The following is a 20,367-nucleotide window of genomic DNA, read 5'->3' on the forward strand; positions in this document are numbered from 1 at the left end:
ATGGCTCACTGCCCGCTACGTGTCTGATGAAATGTCCCACAACTGCTTACTTGAATCAGTTTGATCATGCAGTGTGTGCTGTCATACAGTTTGATCATGCAGCTGTGAATTCTAGAACCTAGGTTTGCCACACAGTGTGTGATATCTGTTTCTTTGTGTTTCTGGAAGCATTGCTAGTAAGTAGTACATTGTTACTTAGTAGCACGTTGCTCAGCTCTATTCATCAGTATACTGATAAGAACAAAAGCGTAATTTATTTTTGGTTACCAGGATAAACATAGCAGGGACTCGTAATACTTGACAGAAATTGCTCTCTGAATGTTAATGGTAGTTTGTTTTCGGAGTACTTGCATTTTCTCTATGAAACAAACTTACATTTTCTCTGTGAAACCATCTTGTGCATCATTGGAGCTTGGCCGAATACATATATGAAACCAATGGCTAGCCTCACCTCGTAGCTTGCAATTGCAACTACGCTCCCATCAGACAGGTACTCAATGTTTTTGGAACTGTGCCACCGATGCTCAATGTTTTTGGATGTGAGGATGGAGTATATATATACTTTAGACCTATAGAACTAATATATGTCCAAACTTGTCATGGAATTCTCCATGCTATCAGCATAAAGATCCATAATTATTAACTTATGCAAGATTACAAGTAATACATAGTTATGTAGCCTTGTGCATTAAACTGGAAATATTTTCCAACAATCCTATCTTATTATGAGTTTTTGCATGTCAGTTTCCTGGGATAGTATGAGATGCATATTTGCCCCTACCAACCATGTAAGTTTCAAATCAAAGTATCACTAATTTGGAAAGATGCTTGCCTGCACTGATACTTGTGAAAGAACCTCGCGCCGATGGTTGGGGGATTTATAGTGAATACATCATGTTTGAATGACAACCTAATTTACTTAAATGTATAGGCAACCATGGCACAGTTTGTAGTGCATGTTGGTCACATGCCTGGGATTTATCGAACCTGGGAAGATTGCTATGCTAAAGTCAATCGCTACCCTGGTAATTTGCACAAAAAATACAACACGGAAGCTGAAGCTTTGAGGGCCTACTATAGTCATCTGGCCTACCTTGCAAACCATGGGCAACCATCCTACTATGGTCCAATGAATGCAAACCATGGCCATCCGCTGGCACTGGAGATCGAAGAGAAGCCACCCGCCGGAGATGTGAAGATTAGGAGAATTGCTCCTTGGTCTTGGAAAGGTGTCATGCTTTTATTTATGGCCATGGTCATCGCTTTTCTTATTTGGAAGTTGATGTAGGCTTAGTTTCGTAGAACTTTGTTGTATGTGGTCAATCAAACAATGAATTTGTTCTATGTGTTTGACTTTGTTGTATGTGGACTTATTATTAGACTTTGCATTAAACATATTATATATATATGAACATATGCTATTAGTAGTTGTCCGCGGCCAAAACTAACCACGATCGTGTCACAGCCATGACTCATCGTCGCCTGTTACACCGTCACCGAAGAACTGATCGGCAACAAGAAGCAGCTGATATCGCTAGGACAGGAGAGCCGCATGATCCGACAAACGGTAACGGTGTCAATAAGGTCGGTGAGAACGAGCAGCCATGGACCCCGTTCGGCCTGCTCGATCTAGGTCCAAATGACCAAGATGGCCAGGTAACTTTCGTATCATGTCACTATGTAGCCACACACGCTAATCAATTGAGAGGGTCATAACTTACTTAGTGTCTCTAGCAGGAGCCTCCGCCGGCCGAGGAGCCAGAGGGTTCGAGTAGCAGGAAGGCCAGATCCAAGCGAGGCGTGTCAAAGATTCCTATTGGTAGGAATGCACACTGGCACATTACTGAGTTCGCTGAATTCGGGGATCCACTCTCACCACCTATAGCTTTGACCAAATACAAGACTATCCTTGGGTTACTTGTTAGGGACTTCATCCCGATTAAGTACGGGAAGTGGATTAGGAAAGATGATGACCGGTGGAGGGTTCCCAAAAGCGAGAAGGATTACATATGGGATGTCAAGATCCCAGAGTATTTCACTTTCCCAGCCAAGTTTGATACGGAGTTAGTCAAGAAAAAAGCAAAAGAAATCATGGGGACATGCTTCAAGAATTTCAAGGGGACATTGTACAAGAATTTTGTCCTCCAAAATAAAGAGCCAAATTTTGATGGTGAACAGTTTAGCAAGCAGAAGGACTTCTGGCAGGCTTTCAAGGAATACAGGTTATCCGAGGAGTACTTAGAACTGAGCAGGAAGAATAAGGAGAATTCACAGAAAGCAACGAATCCTCATCATCTCGGCTCTCGTGGCTACGCCAAAAAGATGCTAGAATTTGAAGCAGAACTTCAAAAGATGGATTGCCTTGCTGAGGAAGGCGTTCAGGTTGAGACCACCGATTGGGAGCCTAGATTGGTAATATACTGTATGGGGAGGAATATACGGCACACCGAGGACTAGAGCTTTAGCTCCTCAAATCAACCCATGAGCGAACTCATCCAAAGGATCTCCTAGGTAACTAAGGAGGTGAGGCAAGGGACTCGCACTTCTAATAGGGAGAAAGACGTGCTGACCCAAGCACTCGGAACCAAGGAGCACCCTGGTCGCACTAGAGGAACCGGTGTTGTTCCTTGGAAACTAGCATTCCTCCAAGAATCTAACACTTACCGGAGCCGCTCGAGGGGTAGAGAGGAACATGAGGCAGAGTATTTGAGGAGACTAAAAGAGATGGAAGACAGAATGGAAGCACGAATTGAGGCGACTGTTGAAGCACGAGTCGAGCAAATTTTGGTATCCAAGGGGTCAGCAATACCACAAAATCCTACTCCTACTGCCTTTAGCCCACAGTTTAGGGGTCATAGCAGCTGCGGATCGACCCCGCTCGACGAAGAAGAGGCGAATGTGCCTCATCTAGTGGACGACATCACTGAACCCATCAATGTCAGGTTGTACATCCATCAGGAATGGACAAAGGACAAGGTGGCGCTCGGGCAGGCCTGGCCTGTGGGAGACCAGACAATTAATGGCCGCCCAATTCCACTGGGGTACGCTCGCGTCACTATTGACATAATACTTGATAAGAAGTATAACAAGATACCCATTGAGTACCCCATAGCGGAAGACAGGCCGAAACTTGGTCATAACAAGGGCTCTCAAGTGGCCTGGCGCAAGCGCTTCATTAAGCTTGACCACCAATTCTCATCTGATGATGAGGACGGCTGCGAGTCTTCGCCCACCCACGATGATAACTCACCATCTCCCAACAGAGATCACTCCCCCCCTCATCCGGAGCCATCACCCCCGAGAAGATAGAGGTCTCTTTCTATTCCTCCTCGTCCGACTCCATCTTCATCAGCCCCAAGAAAAGAGACTCCTCCTCCTCCCCCTCCTCCTCCTCATCCGACTCCATCTTCATCAGCGCCAGGAAAACAGAATTCTCGTCGTCATCCTTCTCCTCCACCTTAGCCCAAAACAAGATCAAGAACATCCTCACAGTCGCAGAAATGGTCCTTGGATTCAGTCGCTAATGCTCCCAAAGTGGACCAACAGAAAAGAAAAAGGTCGTTCAGTGGCAGCGTTACCTCCTTGATGGAAAAAAAATTTGCAGCACACGTCTCGAAGGAAGATTGTGTTAGTTTCTTCAATCTCTGTGCCTCACTGTCTTTGTTTATGTTGAAGTCCGAATTCAAAAGGCAAACATAGAATAAATACGTTACAACAAGAGACAAAGAAATACACAATAAAGATTTAAGGGACATACAGAAGTACGTCGAAGACAACCCAGGATTAACCATGGAAGAGGCCGCGACCATCTATTTTGATGTACAAGGGACGGCAACACTAGCAATGAAGTATGTAAGGGGCAATATTTTGGTTCCCGGTCATGAGTATAAAAATCTAACAACATATATGCGCCATTTATATGAATATTACATGGCTCAAGCAACAGAGACGGACAGCTTTGGTTTTGATGTTATTATCCGTTCGCCACATGTTTTCAATTATCCTAAAAAAGAGAAGTTCGATGTCGAGTGGGAGTGCTTGTTCCAGCTATACCAGAAATGCAATCTCGATGTTCAACTGTTGACGCTGTGGACAATGTAAATACCCTACACGCACGATTTTACAATTAACTACTCTATCGACACACAAATTGTTAACTTTTGAGCACTTTCCATGATTTTATGTAGGTGTATAGCAAAATTTTGCATTCTAAAAAGCAAATGGGGTTAATTACATAGGCTTCTTGGACCCCATGCGAGTCAATGAGAGGACATGTCTAGGCCTCTATGGATGTGATGTGGAAGACCTGAAACAGAGATTGATTGCTATTTTCGACGAATTCACGATGAAGAAGAAAACGCACATACTTCTAGCCTACAACTGTGAGTATGTGTTCTTGGCTTTTAATTTTATGCTTCTTTTTTCGTTAACATTATTCGATAATTAGGATTCTGTGATTGCAGCAACCATTTCATCTTCATTTGTGTTAATCTTGTCAAAAATCTGCTCGAGGTGTGGGACTCGAAGAAAAAACCATTTCATCATCTGGATGCACTGGTGTCAGTGCTGAATTAGTAAGCGATCCTAATAACATATTATTTTCTAATCACACATACCGCTTTCTAATGTTTCTCCTTTTAATGTTGCTCAGTGTCTAAAGAAGACATATCGGTGGGAAGTCGGTCCCATTCAAGGTTGTCGAAATGGAGGGGAAGTACCTATCACAGCCGACGGGAAACGATGAATGCGGGTTTTATGTAATGTGGGCAATGCTTCGCTACATCGGCGGGAAATCGGAAGAAGCCGATAAGTTGGTGTGTATAATCCCCATTTCATTTATATCTATTAATAATTCAACAAAATGATTTACTGTTCCTCTTTGATATCATATTTTTTGAATGACAGCGCAAAAAATTTAAGCACGAAAGGCTGCTAGACATGGAGATCGTCGCACTACAATCGGAGCTGGCAAAATTCATCTTAGCCGAGGTATTGAAAAAAGATAGACTATTTTCCATTGCACAATCCGTGAAGTACAAGGACCAGTATGGCCCAGAGCAGCTCGCCAGATTATTGTAAGAAGTCCGAGAAGCATTGCACAATCTGTGAAGTCCTGAGAACATTTCTTTTTTTATTTTGAGGGATCGAGATCTGGATAAGAACATTTGAATAGTAACTGTAACATTGGTAATGTTTAATATTGATGGACATGTCGTCTACGTAGCGTATATAAAGCGAAACCTGATTCCATGAAAAAATACAAATTGAAATAAATTATAAAATAATAAAATACGAACGGTCCATCACCCCCGGTTAGCAACAAACCGACAGTGTTGGCTTGCTCAACACTACCGGCTTGAACCATCAACCGACACTGATGGTTACGACAACACTGCCGGTTTGATCCATCAACCGACACTGATGGTTATAACAACACTGCCGGTTTGACCCATGAACCGACAGTGTAGGTTTGGTCAACACTGCCGGCTTCAACCATGAACCAACACTGATAGTTACGACAACACTGCCAATTTGATCCATCAACCTACACAGATGGTTACGACAACACTGCCGGTTTGATCCACGAACCGACAGTGTAGTCTTACACAACATTGCTGGCTTGAGCCAAGAACCGACACTCTTGAAGCAACCGTCACTGTCGGGTGGCACTACAAACTGGCAGTGTTGTTCAGCTGGACACTGCTGGGTGGAGCCAGGAACCGACACTGTTTTCCTGTAGATCAGTGTTGATTTTTAAGAACCGGCAGTAATGTCAACCCCACATCACTGTCGTTATGCCACTGTCGGTTCAAAATCCGGTAGTGAAGTGGGTTTTTGAACCGGCAGTGATGTCCAGATTTGGGGTAGTGTTTAAAAGGTGTCAACTATATTTTTCTTTTACGGACAGAGATTCGCGGTGCATATATTAATAGAGGAGTGTACAAAAATAGTTGCAAGATTATCGAAAACAAGTCAGAGGGAAATCTCACGGGATCCCAACTATCAGTCCATACTAGGGTTCCGATTTCCCAACTAATCAAAGAAGAATGCAGTCAAGAAAATAATAGTAGACACCTCAGGAGAAATTAAGTAGCTCACAACACAAATAAAATATCATAACGGAGCACATTAACCACTGTAAATTACAAAGAGTTCGAGTTCGCTCCCAGCACACCAATCCATACACATATAACTTGGTTTTATGTGGCAATCTGAAATTACCAATTATTATCACACGTACGAGACCCAAAAACAGACCCAGCAAAACAGCACAAGTATGGCATGTCCATGCCAAACATTGTTACAAGAAACAGAACACACTGAAACACAAAGCAGGATACAACTCACTTACTCACAGAGATGAAAGGAATGGAGAAGGCACTTGTGTGGATACGAAAAGATACTCACTTAAGGTAGCTTTGGATGATATGTTTCTTTCTTGATACAAACTCTGGTGGCGGGACATGCAAGTAGTAATCACTCTGCTCTGGCAGCTTCAACTGCAGCCTATCCCACCACTCACGCTCTCCACTGACTTCCACCTTTGACTCTAGATATTCCTTCTTCAGGAGTGGGAGATGTTGAAAGGATCGGCAGCCCTGGACAAAGAGCTTCTCCCACTTTGGCGTTTCAAACTGAAATTTGACATCGTCGAGGATGTGATGCAGCTGTGGCAGTTCCTGGAGGTTGATATTTTTTATGCTTGGGAGTGGAGAAAGTGCTACCTCATAATTAGGTTGTTTGTAGAAAATTGTCTTGATGTTGTAGCAGAAGAGGATCACCAGTGTCTCCAGGGCAGGTAATGATAAGCTACATGGGAAAAGTTTCTCCAGCCGGGGACAGTCCTCAATGTGGATGTGTTTTAGTAGCTTCAAAGTGAGCAATCTAGAATGTGAAAGGTCACTAGGCTCGATCAAGCTTAGTAACTTCTTAAGACAGGTGATTTGTAGTATATGCAAGTATGGTAAAGCCTGTGAGCCACGTGAACGCATTATAAATACTGCTGCCATTTGATTGCAGCGATGGAGCTGGCATTCTTCCAGTGACATGAGACTATAATTGAGGTCAGTAAGGCATCTCACGAAATTGTCATCTGTAATGATTATGGAGTTTGTGACAGAGAGAAGATGCCTTAAGCCATTTGGGTACTGGTCCTTTGTTGATATCTCGACATGACGTTGCCTTGGCTGAAGTTTCATCATTGGGATAATGTTAGCTACCTCAGAATAGTACTGGAGATGCTGATAAGTTGAGTGCCTCCGGATACTAGGTACATAGTTCAACCTCAGAGTACTGGACATCTCTCACACTGCATTGTTTAACTTGCACATTGAATGACTGAAGAAATTGTCCTTCCATGACTAACTTGTTAGCAGCATCTGAGCTGAAGCTATGAAACATTCTAGAGTCATTTACAGTGATTTGAGCAGCATTGCTAGTTTTCTTCCTTTGCTGATTTCCATCTGCAGAAAAAAATTGTTGGCATTGATTATCATAATCTGCCCAATTATCCAAATGGAAAACCTTGGGAAACCGGACCAACTGATGCCATGGAAATCTCTTGAAGCAAGGGACGTTCAAAAGAAGTAATGTACTGAGCTGTGGTAAGTTGGGGAGGTTGTGAGGAACCTCCTCAAGAGCTGTTCCAGAAAGATCAATATCCTTCAAGTCTGTAAGATCATCACTGAAGTTGACAATTTTGAGTTTGCTGCACCCACACAAGGATAGGCACCTAATCCACTTTCCAGACAGTGAGAACATTCTCAGATTTGGATGCCCATGAATTTTGATACCTTCAACGGACTTCCATGTTTCTATGTAAAGATCTTCAAGGCATGGTACTAGTTCCCAGATAAACTCAAGCCTTAAGCTGATACAGTTAGAAAGATGTAGCCCTTTGAGGCCTTTGGCTTCAAACAGTGACCTTGGGAGTGACATCAACAGAACGTTGTTGGTTAACTTGAGTGTATGCAGTTTTTGCATTGCTTGGAACATTTTTTTTAGATAAAGGATATAAAATCCGGCCTCTACATCCGAAGATGTACACAGCCAATTGTTACAAAGTGCTGGAGTAAAAAATCTCCAGGAAAGTCCAAAAAACAAACAAAACATGCTAAAGCAAATAGTATAAGTGTTTCCATCCTTTATTCGAAATTTCTAAAGCAATCATTTCTAATTTCTTGCTGATTCCTGAGAGGATGTCTTTAGCATGTTCACCCCGCTGCAGTTGCGCCCAGGAGCGAAGCCAGAATGCGCCTCTGAAAATCATCTGCATAAGCGAATTAGTTTTGAGTTTGTTAAAAATAACATCATTCCGGCATCTCCAAATAGCCCAACAGACGGCTGCTACCCCAACCCATATCAGCCCTTTCAGGTCCTTGTTTTGATTCATTAACCAAGTACCGAACATGTGTGAGATAGACTTAGGTGGGGATAGGTTAGTAGCAAAGAAATTACTCTCCAGATTGTTTTGGCCAAAGGACAGTCAATGAACAAGTGTTGAATAGTCTCGTTCATGTTGCATTGCTTGGAACATGTCCTCTGGAAATGAGGTAATTTGAGTCCCCTCAACATGAAGAACCAACAGATTTGACAGTTCAGCCATGGAAGGAGGCAACTCTTTGAGATTTGTGCAATTACCGAGAATGAGCTCCTCAAGGCTTGCCATTTCACAGAAGAATTCAGTAGGTAGGGTGGTGAACTTTGAGCCAGATAGATCAAGGTAGTGCAGATTGCTCTTATTGCTGCCATCTTGTCTCGATAGCTCAAGCAAGGGAACCCCATTCATATCAAGGACTACAAGGTATTCCAGATGAGCAAGTGGTGATGTTTCTTTGTCAGAAGTACGTGGTGGTGTAGACAAGTTGTCTAGCTGAGAGCAGCCTCTGAGCGAAAGCAAGTAGAGATTCAGTAGGCAGGAAAAGGAAGGAGGAAGTGAATTTATAGGAGTGTAGGACAAATCAAGGACACGGAGGTGTGGGGTGAGCAATTTATCCAAAGGAAATTCTGACAGATTTGAGCAACCTCGCAAAATAAGGCTTGTCATCGTTGTATCTCCCCTGTTTCCCTCGGCTCCCAATTCCAGCTTACATGCCTACCATCGTCATTCATAAATGAGACCCATCTTAGTTGGCTGCTCTTCTCAAGATGAATTAGTTCATGTTTTTTTAGTTGGGGTACACCCTCGGCTAACTTTGACAAGCCAATGACAGGTTGCAGGGAGGTTGATTCAGAAGAATAGTTTGATAGTAATGAATATTCTTGCAATGCTCGATAGACCACCATTCCAGCTTCATATGCAGACCTGAAGTAGTTACACTGTTTCTGGGTGGTGGATTCTGGTATCTTAGTGGGCCTTGCTGTTGAGGAAATAAGGTCTTCAGCCACCCAACAGCGGACCAGCTCATCAGATGTATCAAAGGAGGTATAGCTTGCAGCTCCTTGCAGCGGATGGTAGAGGATAGCATAGTATAAGCAGTGCTGAGCTACATGGAGCCAGAAGTCCTTGTCTCCTTGCTTGTGGAGTGTGCTATGGATGGAGCCAGCTGCATCCCATAAGGCCTCTTTTATCAACATGACCCAATCTCGCAGACGGAGATCGTCATACGGCGGGGCATAGTAGTACTCTGGAGGTAAATGAAGGCCACGGAGATCATCAAGACCTCTGGCGCCTCTGCTTTTCTCGTAGACATCCTTGGAAGTGGTTGAGATGAGCCACCTCCGGCTATGAAACGGTGACGGCCGTTGTCTGCCCGTTGTGAGAACCAACACGTCTAATGAGACGGGAACATGCAGGGTCTCTACGAGCAGCAATTGCCTCTTCCCTTGCATTGCTTTTTTGATCAACTCTAGTATTGGAGAACTATAAGGTTGATGGTCATAGCTCGGGTCCGACCGTAGGGACGAATCTGATCCAAAGTAGTAAATGTACTCTGTCCCTAAAGCCTGGAGCATCAGGTTGTTGGAGATTGTGCCATAGCCGAAGTAGCTTTCTTCTGCAGCAAGTTGCTTGAGCTCCTGAAGCTCCTTGATGTGGTCAGGTCGTTGCTGTATCTTGAGGGTTCTTGCCATTTCCATGAAGAACTCAAATGCTAACCAGTGCTGCTGGACTATCCTGCTGCTTGGTGCTTCGGCAGTTGGGAGCCTCACATGTGCAATTAGGTCATAGGGCCCATATAGGTCCTTTGTGCGATTGAACAAGAGCCTAGTGAAGGTCCGCACGAATGAAGCTCCAGGTCCAATTCCGACGTTCCATAGCAGCGGGTGCTCCTTGCTCCACTCCTCCACCATCTCTTCCAATGCTGGCACTTCAGCCCATCGAGTATAATACCCAAGCCTCTCAGAGAATATGACTTCACCCCACCTTCAGAAAAGGAAAAAAAAGGGGGCACAAACGTATAGGCCTGGTCAGTGCTCAAGATCGTCTGGTTGTAAATAGAAATGCGAAATTTTGGTGAAAGTTTATGTCTGGTGATCAAATTAACATAACTAAATTTCTAGTACTTCAATTTATTTTTCTGACAGAGAAATTAATCTTGCTATGTTTACCAACAGCACACAAAATATTAGTAAGTTGCTTCCACTATGGGATGTACTTGAAAAATGTTTTTCTGGAACTGTTAATACTTGCAATCGACATGCCATTGATTTTGGTTGAGAGCACTTGACTTGAATTGTATTGATCTGTGAGCTTGGCTGAGAGCTCATTGTGGAACCGAAAGAGACATGTGTCTACCACGTGCTCTAAAAAGGGAAGATGGGAACAAAATCTTCTTTTATGGTGCCATAGGTCTGGCCCATCATTTAAGAAAAATGATGAGAGACACCCGCACCAGCCAATGCTAGAACATGGGTGCACTGCCTGAGACCCCCTATTAAAGCAAACTAACCTAGTCCTAGCTCGGTCCTTGAGGACAAGACCTCTATATCTCATATGCACTCTAATAAGGCCTTGGGAAGCATGCAAAAATTATGAGAAAATTACTTGTATGGCCGTGTGAAACTCACATAATTCTTCCGTGGCCCAAAAAACTTCAAAATTCCTTCTATGGCCCTGTATTCGAATTTCAGTTCCCTACATGACACTACCGTCACTTTTGGACACCGTTAAGTGCCATGTGAAAAGACCAGAATACCTCTGTTATGAAAATGAACTGATTCCTTATATGACTATTTCATGAGATGTTACAAAATATACTCGTTACCTCTATGACATTGCCTTTTTGTAAGTTTTATTTTGACATTAAAATTCGTCCACATTATATTAATATTGTTAAAGTTTGCACATAATTTTGTTATGCTAATATGCATTATTTAAGCATTATAATTGATCCACAATTAAACACGGGGCTGATGCGCTGCTTGGCTACCCTGCATTGCCGGACTTCAAGTCAGACGCTTTGCTCCTACTACCTGGACACTGGAAGACTTGCTTGGTATCCAATCGGTATCTCTCACTCACCCCAAAGCTCCAGGATATGACGGTTAGCCGATGACGTATCTGCTTTCCGATGAATCACTTTCTAGTCTATTTTCGGAGGCCACCCTATGAGCCCTTGGACCCGACATTTCAAGTCACTTCCGATTCCAAGAGTGGAGTGTAAACACTATGATAATATGTAACTGCGAGTTCGACTTGCTTTAGTTTCAAAACTTTTATGTAATGTTGGTGTGTTGTACTGTTAGTAGGCTTGAGTAGAGTGCATATTTTGCAAACTAAAACTGTTTGTGCTTCGATCGCTTGTCCCTAGTGCGCGTACAAGCATATGCAAATGCACTCATATCATGTATCTTTGTTGTGCGTTGTTAAGTTGAGACTGGGATGGTAGTGTTAAGCTGGTGTTTAATTATGGCCTTTGTCTACCCTTGTCATGATGCATTATGTGTGGAATATGATGATCCAATTTAATCATGTTGAAATTTGTTCCTAGTGCGAATGCATTATTCTAACCCTGGTTTGCCTCATTTTGTCTAACACATATCTAATTGGAGATGTGTCTTGGACAGGATGGTTGGTACTAGAGGTTCCTCTTCGAGGCAAGCAGGGGGTGGAGATCATCAGCCAAACCCACCACTGGAGGTGGCACCCCTAGCCTGGCGCCCCTGGTAGCGCCCTGCCCTAGAGCTAGCCGCACTCCCTGTAGCCAGCCACACAGCCAGCGTACCCCACCGCTCTAGCCGCGCCACGCCCCTCTCCCCTCTCCCCTCTCCCTCTCCCCTGGTGGTCGTGATCTAGTGTTCCAGCAGATGGATGCAGAAAGGCTCGGGAGAGAGTCAATGATTGTAGTGACAGGGGTATTTTGGTCACTTTCAGGCCCACATTTTTTACGATGACCTCTAACAGAAGTGATGGTAGTGTGACTAAATTCGAATACAGGGCCATCGAAGGAACTTTGAAGTTTTCAAGGCCATGTTAGAATTGTGCGAGTTTCACGGGGCCATATAGGTAATTTTCTCAAAAATTATTGCTGGCCATATTTTGTGGCATGCTGACTAGTATTGTCGATGGTTTCAACAATCATATACTATATTATTGGGAAGATATGTAATTCTAGTTTCCAACACAACAAATGGTGCGTACTAAATTTCCGAGCTAGGAATTGTGACTATTTTAGTGGAAGCTGCATAGGATGTTGTTGGCTGCACCAGAGTCCTCAAATACTCCACTAAGATGTCCCTCCATCTACTTGCATTTATATTTATGTTCACACCCAACTAGGAGGCATGTTACTTTCTTTATTAGATAATGGAACCCAACTAGGAGGGATAATTTCTAGTACAAAGGATCCATGTAATCCATCATTTTAGGGTACTTGATATTGATGCATTATGGAATTGAGAATGTCTCTTCTTTGAGAAACCCATAGAGTAATCTCCATTGGTAGTTGATCTTGTTGAGTGATTTTCAAGTGATTCTAGTTTTTATACAATCCACCACCACATACCCTTCCGTCAGTCAGTTCTTATCATTTAGTAATCAGAGCTTCATGTTATGACTTGCCGTCAATGTCGTCGAGTGAACTCCAGCAACCACAACATTAAACAAGAGCGTAACCACCAAGATCTAATCCTCTAAGGTTTGGGGGAACAAATTCACCAAATTGAAGAACACATAGAGTGTCTTGACGCTACTGGGCGTGAACCACTTCATCAAGAAATGGAGGCTACTGGTCTCTGGAGGCAACTAGTAGGACTGCCAACCTCTTGTAAATATGGCCTCCATTTTTAGAGTTGGTTGGAAATCGTGACATCTTCTGAATAGCCATTTTCAGAGGCTACCGGAAACAAGAGCCTCTTGTAAAATGGAGGTTATTTTTGGAGGTGGCTAGGAATACTAGCCAGCTCCGTAAATGGGTCCCATAATATAAAGACCCTCCTTCTTCCTTCTCAAGACAGAACTGTAGCCTGAGGAGGAAGAAGGGGGAGCTCCAAGAGTAACCCTAAAATTTACGTCTAAGGGGGAGGTTTCGCTCTTGATTTCCAAGGAGGTGACTCTAGAAGCTATGTTAATGTCATTCTAAACAAACATCCTTTTGAAGTTTAGTGCTATATTACTTGATTAATTAGGCTTCTTGCTTTCTCTCTCTTCTTGCATGGTTGTCACAATTATAAAGGAAATTAGATGAATCTTTGGAGTTCCTAGAGTAACTTGAGTAGGGGAACAAGATTCTTAACTTATTTTGCCCCTGTGTCTTGATTTTTATCTACAAGTTTTTGTATGTGGATTAAGTTGGATCTAGGTATATGCATCGGCCGGGAGTTAGACAGGGTTACAATAATTTATTTAATGAATTGGGTTGAATATTAATTGTTGACAATTATTTTTTTTCAAGAATTCTTAATGTTTTGTTAATGAATATCTTCATTATGGACTAGTAGTGGCACATAGGTACTTAATGTCTTCATGCATGTTTTGTTTCTAGGTATTTGAGGTGTCTACTCTAACTTTGTGTGGCCATGTTTTGAGGAGCAATCCTTGCAAGCATTATGGGGCTATTTGGTTGGCGGCCATGTCAGGCTGCCTCAGCTAGGCAGAATCTACCCCTGGGCAACTGATTTGGAATGCCTAGGTTTGGATCACTTGCCTAGCCAGGCATTGCCTATAGGCCATAATCCAAACAACCTCTATATCATGGCAACATATCAGGTGCAAACCAACCAACCTGTGCAAACTTGGAAACTACCAATCATGACTACTTGATGTTGATCCAATGAATAGGGTGAGGGGGCTTAAGCGCAAAAAAAGGCCGGCGGGTGGGGGGCTTAAGCGTAAAAAAATCCCACCTCTCACCACATCCATTGGATCAACGTCTAGTGGTCCTGATTGGTAGTTTCCAAGTTTGCACAGGTTGGTTGGTTTGCACCTGATACGTTGCCCTATATCATTGCTTCATCAGGCAGAGTTTACAAAAAAAAAGCAGTGAGAGTGTGATCACACACCTTCGTTGGTCATTTTTGAGTCTATCAACCAAGTAAAAGACTTCTCTCTCCATCTAGGTTCGGTGACTTCGGCCCCGTCTGCTATCAGCCATGAATGCTTAGTCCAACCTGAACCATCCAAAGCTGTAATCATTTTGTTTCTCTAGACCAAATTGATTGAACAATCAACAAAATCATGAAGAGGACTACGAAAGGTTATATGTGGAAGTTGGAAAGAACATTATCTACATATATACTTCCCTAGCTATGATACTTTTTTATATACCTATTTGTTTGTATAAAATATTAAAAAAAGTTGCTAGTCCCATATGTGTTTGACATATAAAGTTTTCTCCTATCTGTAGTATGGTTCCAAATATTGCTAAACAGATCACCAACAGATAGTTATCATTGTTAGAGAAAATTTGTACTACTTTTCACTACTATAGGATTGATTATGCGTGACACCCCCCGAAACTTAACCGAGGCGTGCGCCCCTTTTGCCTGCCTCGGTACCCTGGCCGGCCCAGGCCGGCCGACCTCCCAACTGTCCGCCTCGGTTAAGATTTAATGGCGGCGGGCGCCTTAAGCTAGCTGCCTCGGTTAACCGCCATTAACCTGAGGCGGTTTTTGTAACGCAGCCGCCTCAGTTAATAGATTAATGGAGGCGGACGCTTTAAGCCGCACGTCTCCGTTAATATCTATTAACTGAGGCGGGCAACTACAACGTGCCCGCCTCCGCTATTCTCGCTTCCATAAATGCACAGCCGCCAACCCCCTTCTTCTCCATGGGTCTTCCTTCCATCTTGTTGTAGGGGGTGAGGTTTTGCCATAAAAATTGACTAAATCTTTGAGGCAGTGGTTTATCCCTTGGATTTGGGGGAGGAAGACACCGCAAGAGGTGCATAAAGGCTCTCCCATCCTCCTTCCTCTCTCTTTTTCATCATTTTGGGTGCTCTAGATTTATATCTAGATCCATTTTCATGGAGGAGAGAGAAAACTTTTATTTGTTTAGATCTAGATCTATTCTAGATAAAGGCTCTCCCATCCTCATTCCTCTCTCTTCTTCATCATTTTGGGTGCTCTTGATCTAGATCTAGATGCATTTTCATGGAGGAGAGAGGAAAAATTCTATTTCTTTAGATCTAGATGTATTCTTCTCTGCGGCACTATGTCTTTCTAATTCTACTTATTTGCTGCTTGTGTATAAGGTTCGCTGGTATGGTCAACAGGTCCGAATGGATGTATCGGTGGTCGAGAGTGGATGATCCGCGGTACCTGGATCAAGTGAGGAAGTTTGTTGCCGCTGCGAAAACTCACCTGTGAGAGTCTGAATCGGACGACAACCATATGTCCGTGTTCTCACTGCAAGAACATGAGAGCCCATGAAGACGGCACGGTGCAATCTCCCTTGGTTAGGTTTGGTTTTGTCAAGGATTACACGGTTTGGACTTTTCACGGCGAAAAAGTAGATGCGAGTGGCGGTGCATCTGGAGGGAACTCGTCGACGATGATAGCGGTACCGGTGAATGCAGATCCTATACGAGAACCCATCTCATCATCATCAGCGGTAGCAGCCGGCAACGATGATGGTGGTCGTGATTACATCATGATAGAGGACTTATTCCAAGACATGGCTAACGACAACGGCGGTGGTGGGGGATGGTGAGGAGGCTACTGTGATGCAACTCGAGGATGTGCATCTTTTTGAGGGTTTAGTTAACCACCTCGATGAAGACGACGTTCTGTTTGGTTGCCCGAGGTGGCTGGAGAATTTCAGAGAGATGAAGCAGGCGGCAGTTGATCCTTTCTATAAGGATAGTCCGAAGGAGTGCACGGCGCTGCGTTTTAACCTCCAGTTGTTGATGTTGAAGGCTCGGCATGGCTGGTCTGACACTAGCTTCAATGGGCTCTTAAATCTCCTTGCTACCACGTACCCAACTCCTAACAAGGGAAATGGGTGTATCTTGGCTGCCCACCACTTCGGGTAAGTCGAAAACATGTCTAGAACAAATATATATATATATATATATATATATATATATATATATATGTAGCTACTGGCTAGGATCACCACTTCTCATCATGATCTGTATTTTGTTTGAATGGTGCAGCTCGGGCCTCACGGGTCACTAGGATTGCTTTTATGGTCTATCCTTAGGATGGCAGGGCCTGCATATTTGACGCATTGCAGAATTCAAACAAAGCAGGGTACAAGCACTTTGAAAGCTGCTTGAGATAGTAAGTGCCGGAACTTCTTATTCATTTACGGTTATCATACATATTGAAATTGTTGTTAACACTAGTGCTTTTCATACAACGCTTATAAGGAGTACTTGAAAGATCCAGATTTCTATGATCGAAGATCTGAGAAGTTTAAGAAGAAGCATGGGAATAAACTGAAACTCAGGGCGTGAGTTCCCGGTACATATATCAAAAGTCGTTTGTGCTATTACACCTAGCATTCTCTCTCTATATATAATGTTCTAATGCTTGTGTATCGTGCAGTGCGCCAAACAGCCGGAAGGATCACTTTTATGTGGGTACTACGTCTGCGAGTACCTGAGGGCGTGCAAGGAATACAGCCACAGCTGGCCGCAGCTCAAGAAAGGACTGGACTGGTGGTGCAGGGAACAGGTCAACCAACACTGCTTCAAGAGAACAGTAGCAGACATATGTAAGTTTGTCACAGACCAATGCGTGCATGAAAGACGACTCTTCTTCAACGAGGACAGTCCGTTAGGGCAGTTTCCCGAGTACGAGAAGATCAGAAACTGGAGCACCATGCTACGTGTCCTGGTTACACTTATCCAGATTTGTTTGGATTAGACAAATTGAAGTAGCTAGAGGACATCTTAATTAGTTTCATCAAGACATGTATGTGTAAAAACTTTAACGATTTCGTCGGTTTCATGTATGGATAAGAACGAGAACACCTAAATGAATGTATGAATGTGTCATGTCTTATATATGTGTCTGTATGAATGTCTTATATATGTGTCTGATTGATTTGTGAAAACTGAATTCGTTTTAGATATCTGCTCACTGCTGTATTTTATTTATTTTAAAAAAAATGTTAACCGAGGTGGGCAAGTAATAATAGCCGCCGCGGTTAACAACTTTAACCGAGGCAGTCGCCTTAATGTAGCCGCCACGGTTAAAAGGTTAACCAAGGCGGGCGCGTAAGGGCGACTACCTCGGTTAATTTCTATTAACCGTGGCGGTCTTCCTTACTTGCCCGCCACGGTTAATCAATTAACCATGGCGGGCACAGGCAACCGCCGCGGTTAAACCACCATTAATGGTGACCTTTCAACCGCGGCGGACGCCTTTGCCTGCCTCGATTAACTAAAACTGACCGCCGTAGTGTTTACATTTTTAGGATTTAAAATGAATTAGTTATGAAATTTTGGAGAACAAACATGTTTTTATCTTTAGAAAATAGAAACCCTTTTGATTTCAGCTAAAAGACCAAATTCTTATGGTTTCGACAGTTGGAAGGTATCTTTTTATTTTTAGAGGTGTACCACTATACCACAGAATATTTTGTAATTTTGTACTGAATATTTTGCCTACTAAATGAACTCAAATGAAAAAGTTCCAACTACAAATTTTAAATCTTGTGAAACACTAAAACTCTGGTATATGATGTGTCTCCATCCGACATTATTGGAAAAATTCAAAAATTTGAATATCAAGATATGTGAATTTAAAACAAATATTTGAGACAATAAACAACTTCAACTCAAAAACTTATCACTAAAAAAAGTTAGATCAGGTCGGCCACTACAACTTTGTTATTAACTATGCAAACATTCAAGATATTTTAGAAACTATATATTTTGAATTTCGAAATTTGTGAACTTGAAACATATATTTGGGACTCTAAATGACTACAAATCCAAACTTATTAGCAACAAAGTTGTAGATTGGTAAAGACCATGTAAACATACGAGGTTATTTAAAAATTTAAATTTCAAAACTGTAAACATAAAACAACATTTTTGGACTCTAAATAGTATCAAATCAATAACTTTTCAACTTCAAAGGTGTAGATCACGTCGAAGGCTACAAATTTAATATAAAGGTTGTCTTCGTCCTTATTCATATTGTTGGGACATAGATATACAAGCCGCGAAGGCTGTCTCCCGCTCTAACAAAAGAGGCTAATATTAACAAGATTATAAGAAACGTGATTCGCAGGAGTTTGCAGGATCTAGCCTCTGCCCGTGGTCTTCGACCCGCCGAAGACCCTCCAAGATAGCGATCAACAGAGACGGAACTGGGGGGGCAGCAGGGGCCATGTCCCCCCCCTATGCCGCAAAAAAAATTTAGACCCCCCCTCAGCGATGACGGCCCAGCCCAACAACGGAAGGAGAAATGTCACGTACGAAGAGTCGAAGACTCGCCGCTCGCGCCTCGCGTCGCGTGTCGCCGCCAGTTGCCACTCGCGTCGCTCCAGTTCCCCATCGGCCATCGCCAGATGCGCAGATCGCGGATCGCCTGATCGCCCTTCGCCAGTTCCGCAGTTCGCCCATCAGAGAGCAGCCGAGCAGCCTGCTGCCGATCGGCCGAGCGGCAGGCCGGCAGCGCAGAGGAGCAGCAGGCAGCAGCCGATCAACGATTATCAATTCATTACTGCGACGTGTGAGCGCAAGGATTCAAGGAGCAAGTCTGCATACCATACGCAAACGCAAATGCAACTGTGCAAGCAGCCGCAAAGTAAGTATAATTTAATGGTGCGCTTTCTATTTTTTAATTGATAATTTGAATGATCATCCGTGCAAATTTTTAATTTTGTATCATTGTATGCATGTTCAGGTAGGAAATAATGCCCCCTAAAAGGACAATTGATTATTTTTTCAAGCGGGTAGATAGAAATGGTGATGGACAACTGGAGCAAAATAATTCTCCTGTTGGGCCGGCCCAAGCGGCGATCCTGTACTGGGATAGTTTCGGGATGTGGCTCGGCCCGCCCCCGGCCCACACCGAGGCCTTTTGGCGCCGTAATGGCTCATGGTTATGGGCCGTATTATTTTTTCCCGTCATGGATATTTCTAGTAGTGTTAGGCCATGTTTGGATTTATAGGACTAACAACTAGTTGACTAATTTTTAGCCTCTAAACATCAAAACAAGCGGACTAATTGTTAATCCAATAGTCAATGAAATTGGGAGCGGCGAGACCTAGCTCTCTTCTTGTTCTTGTCCATCATGCCAATGAAATTGCGTGTATTTGTGTGAAACTGTATTTACCTCAGTATGCATGTGAATGCCGACCTTAGCCCTTGTGCCCATTTTGTGACGAGCGACCGTTTTGTCATGTATCGGCATATGTTTTTCTTTTTATTATTAAGCCTCTCGTCAGGTTACACTGTAGTGTCTGTTCGAACGTGCCTTTCTTATATACGGCGGCCGGACTAATTAAAACCACGGAGTAGAACACTACGTATATGGGTGGCCCTCGCCAATAATCTACGTACGTCAGCTCTAAGATTTTTTTTTTATATAAGGATCAGCTCTAAGACTAGACACTGCACTAAAGCTTGCCTAAAAAATAATCTGTAGCAGAGTCGCGTCGTCCACGGCTGCCTGCTTCCATGTCACTGTCATTATTATATATATATAAACACATACTTCCTCCGTCTAAAAAAATACTTCCTCCATTATAAAATAAAATTATAAAAAGTTTTGATTTTTCTACGTACATAGCTTTGTATATAATTAGATATACACTATGCCTAAATACGTAGTCAGAGTAATATATCTAGAATAGTCAAAACGTCATATAATTGGAATAATGAAAGTGTCGTTTTTTGAAAAAAAAAATCAAACAATCTTAAATTTTATTGTATCTATAAAAGATATTGCTGCATTTTTATATCTTTAGTTAGATAAATTGAAGAAGTAGATTTTATGATTAATCTGGTGATACTTATTATAAATCTTAA

The 20,367-nt window shown here is 42.8% G+C and overlaps 1 protein-coding gene across 1 annotated transcript; it reads right to left on the reverse strand.

The window, feature by feature from the left end:
* Window positions 1-6,404: 6,404 nt before the first annotated feature.
* Window positions 6,405-18,895, reverse strand: LOC136479538 (uncharacterized). The gene is made up of 7 exons (XM_066477376.1): window positions 18,810-18,895; window positions 9,099-10,363; window positions 8,641-8,883; window positions 8,218-8,269; window positions 7,596-7,708; window positions 7,367-7,463; window positions 6,405-6,810 (listed from the first exon to the last, which is right to left on the reverse strand). The coding sequence occupies exons 1-7, from the start codon at window positions 18,893-18,895 to the stop codon at window positions 6,405-6,407; spliced, it is 2,262 nt and encodes a 753-aa protein (XP_066333473.1).
* Window positions 18,896-20,367: the final 1,472 nt, after the last annotated feature.

The sequence above is a fragment of the Miscanthus floridulus genome, chromosome 9 (genome assembly GCF_019320115.1).
Source record: "Miscanthus floridulus cultivar M001 chromosome 9, ASM1932011v1, whole genome shotgun sequence".
In the NCBI taxonomy this organism is placed as follows: domain Eukaryota; kingdom Viridiplantae; phylum Streptophyta; class Magnoliopsida; order Poales; family Poaceae; genus Miscanthus; species Miscanthus floridulus.

Bases quoted from the DNA above. Each gene is read 5' to 3' on its own strand.
- LOC136479538 (XM_066477376.1), bottom strand. From the start codon at position 18,895: ATGGCCGATGGGGAACTGGAGCGACGCGAGTGGCAACTGGCGGCGACA. The intron at 10,364-18,809 runs GTACGTGACATT...CCTTTTCTGAAG, and splicing joins CGGCGAGTCTTCGACTCTTC to GTGGGGTGAAGTCATATTCT. The intron at 8,270-8,640 runs GTAATTGCACAA...TCGCTTATGCAG, and splicing joins CCTTGAGGAGCTCATTCTCG to ATGATTTTCAGAGGCGCATT.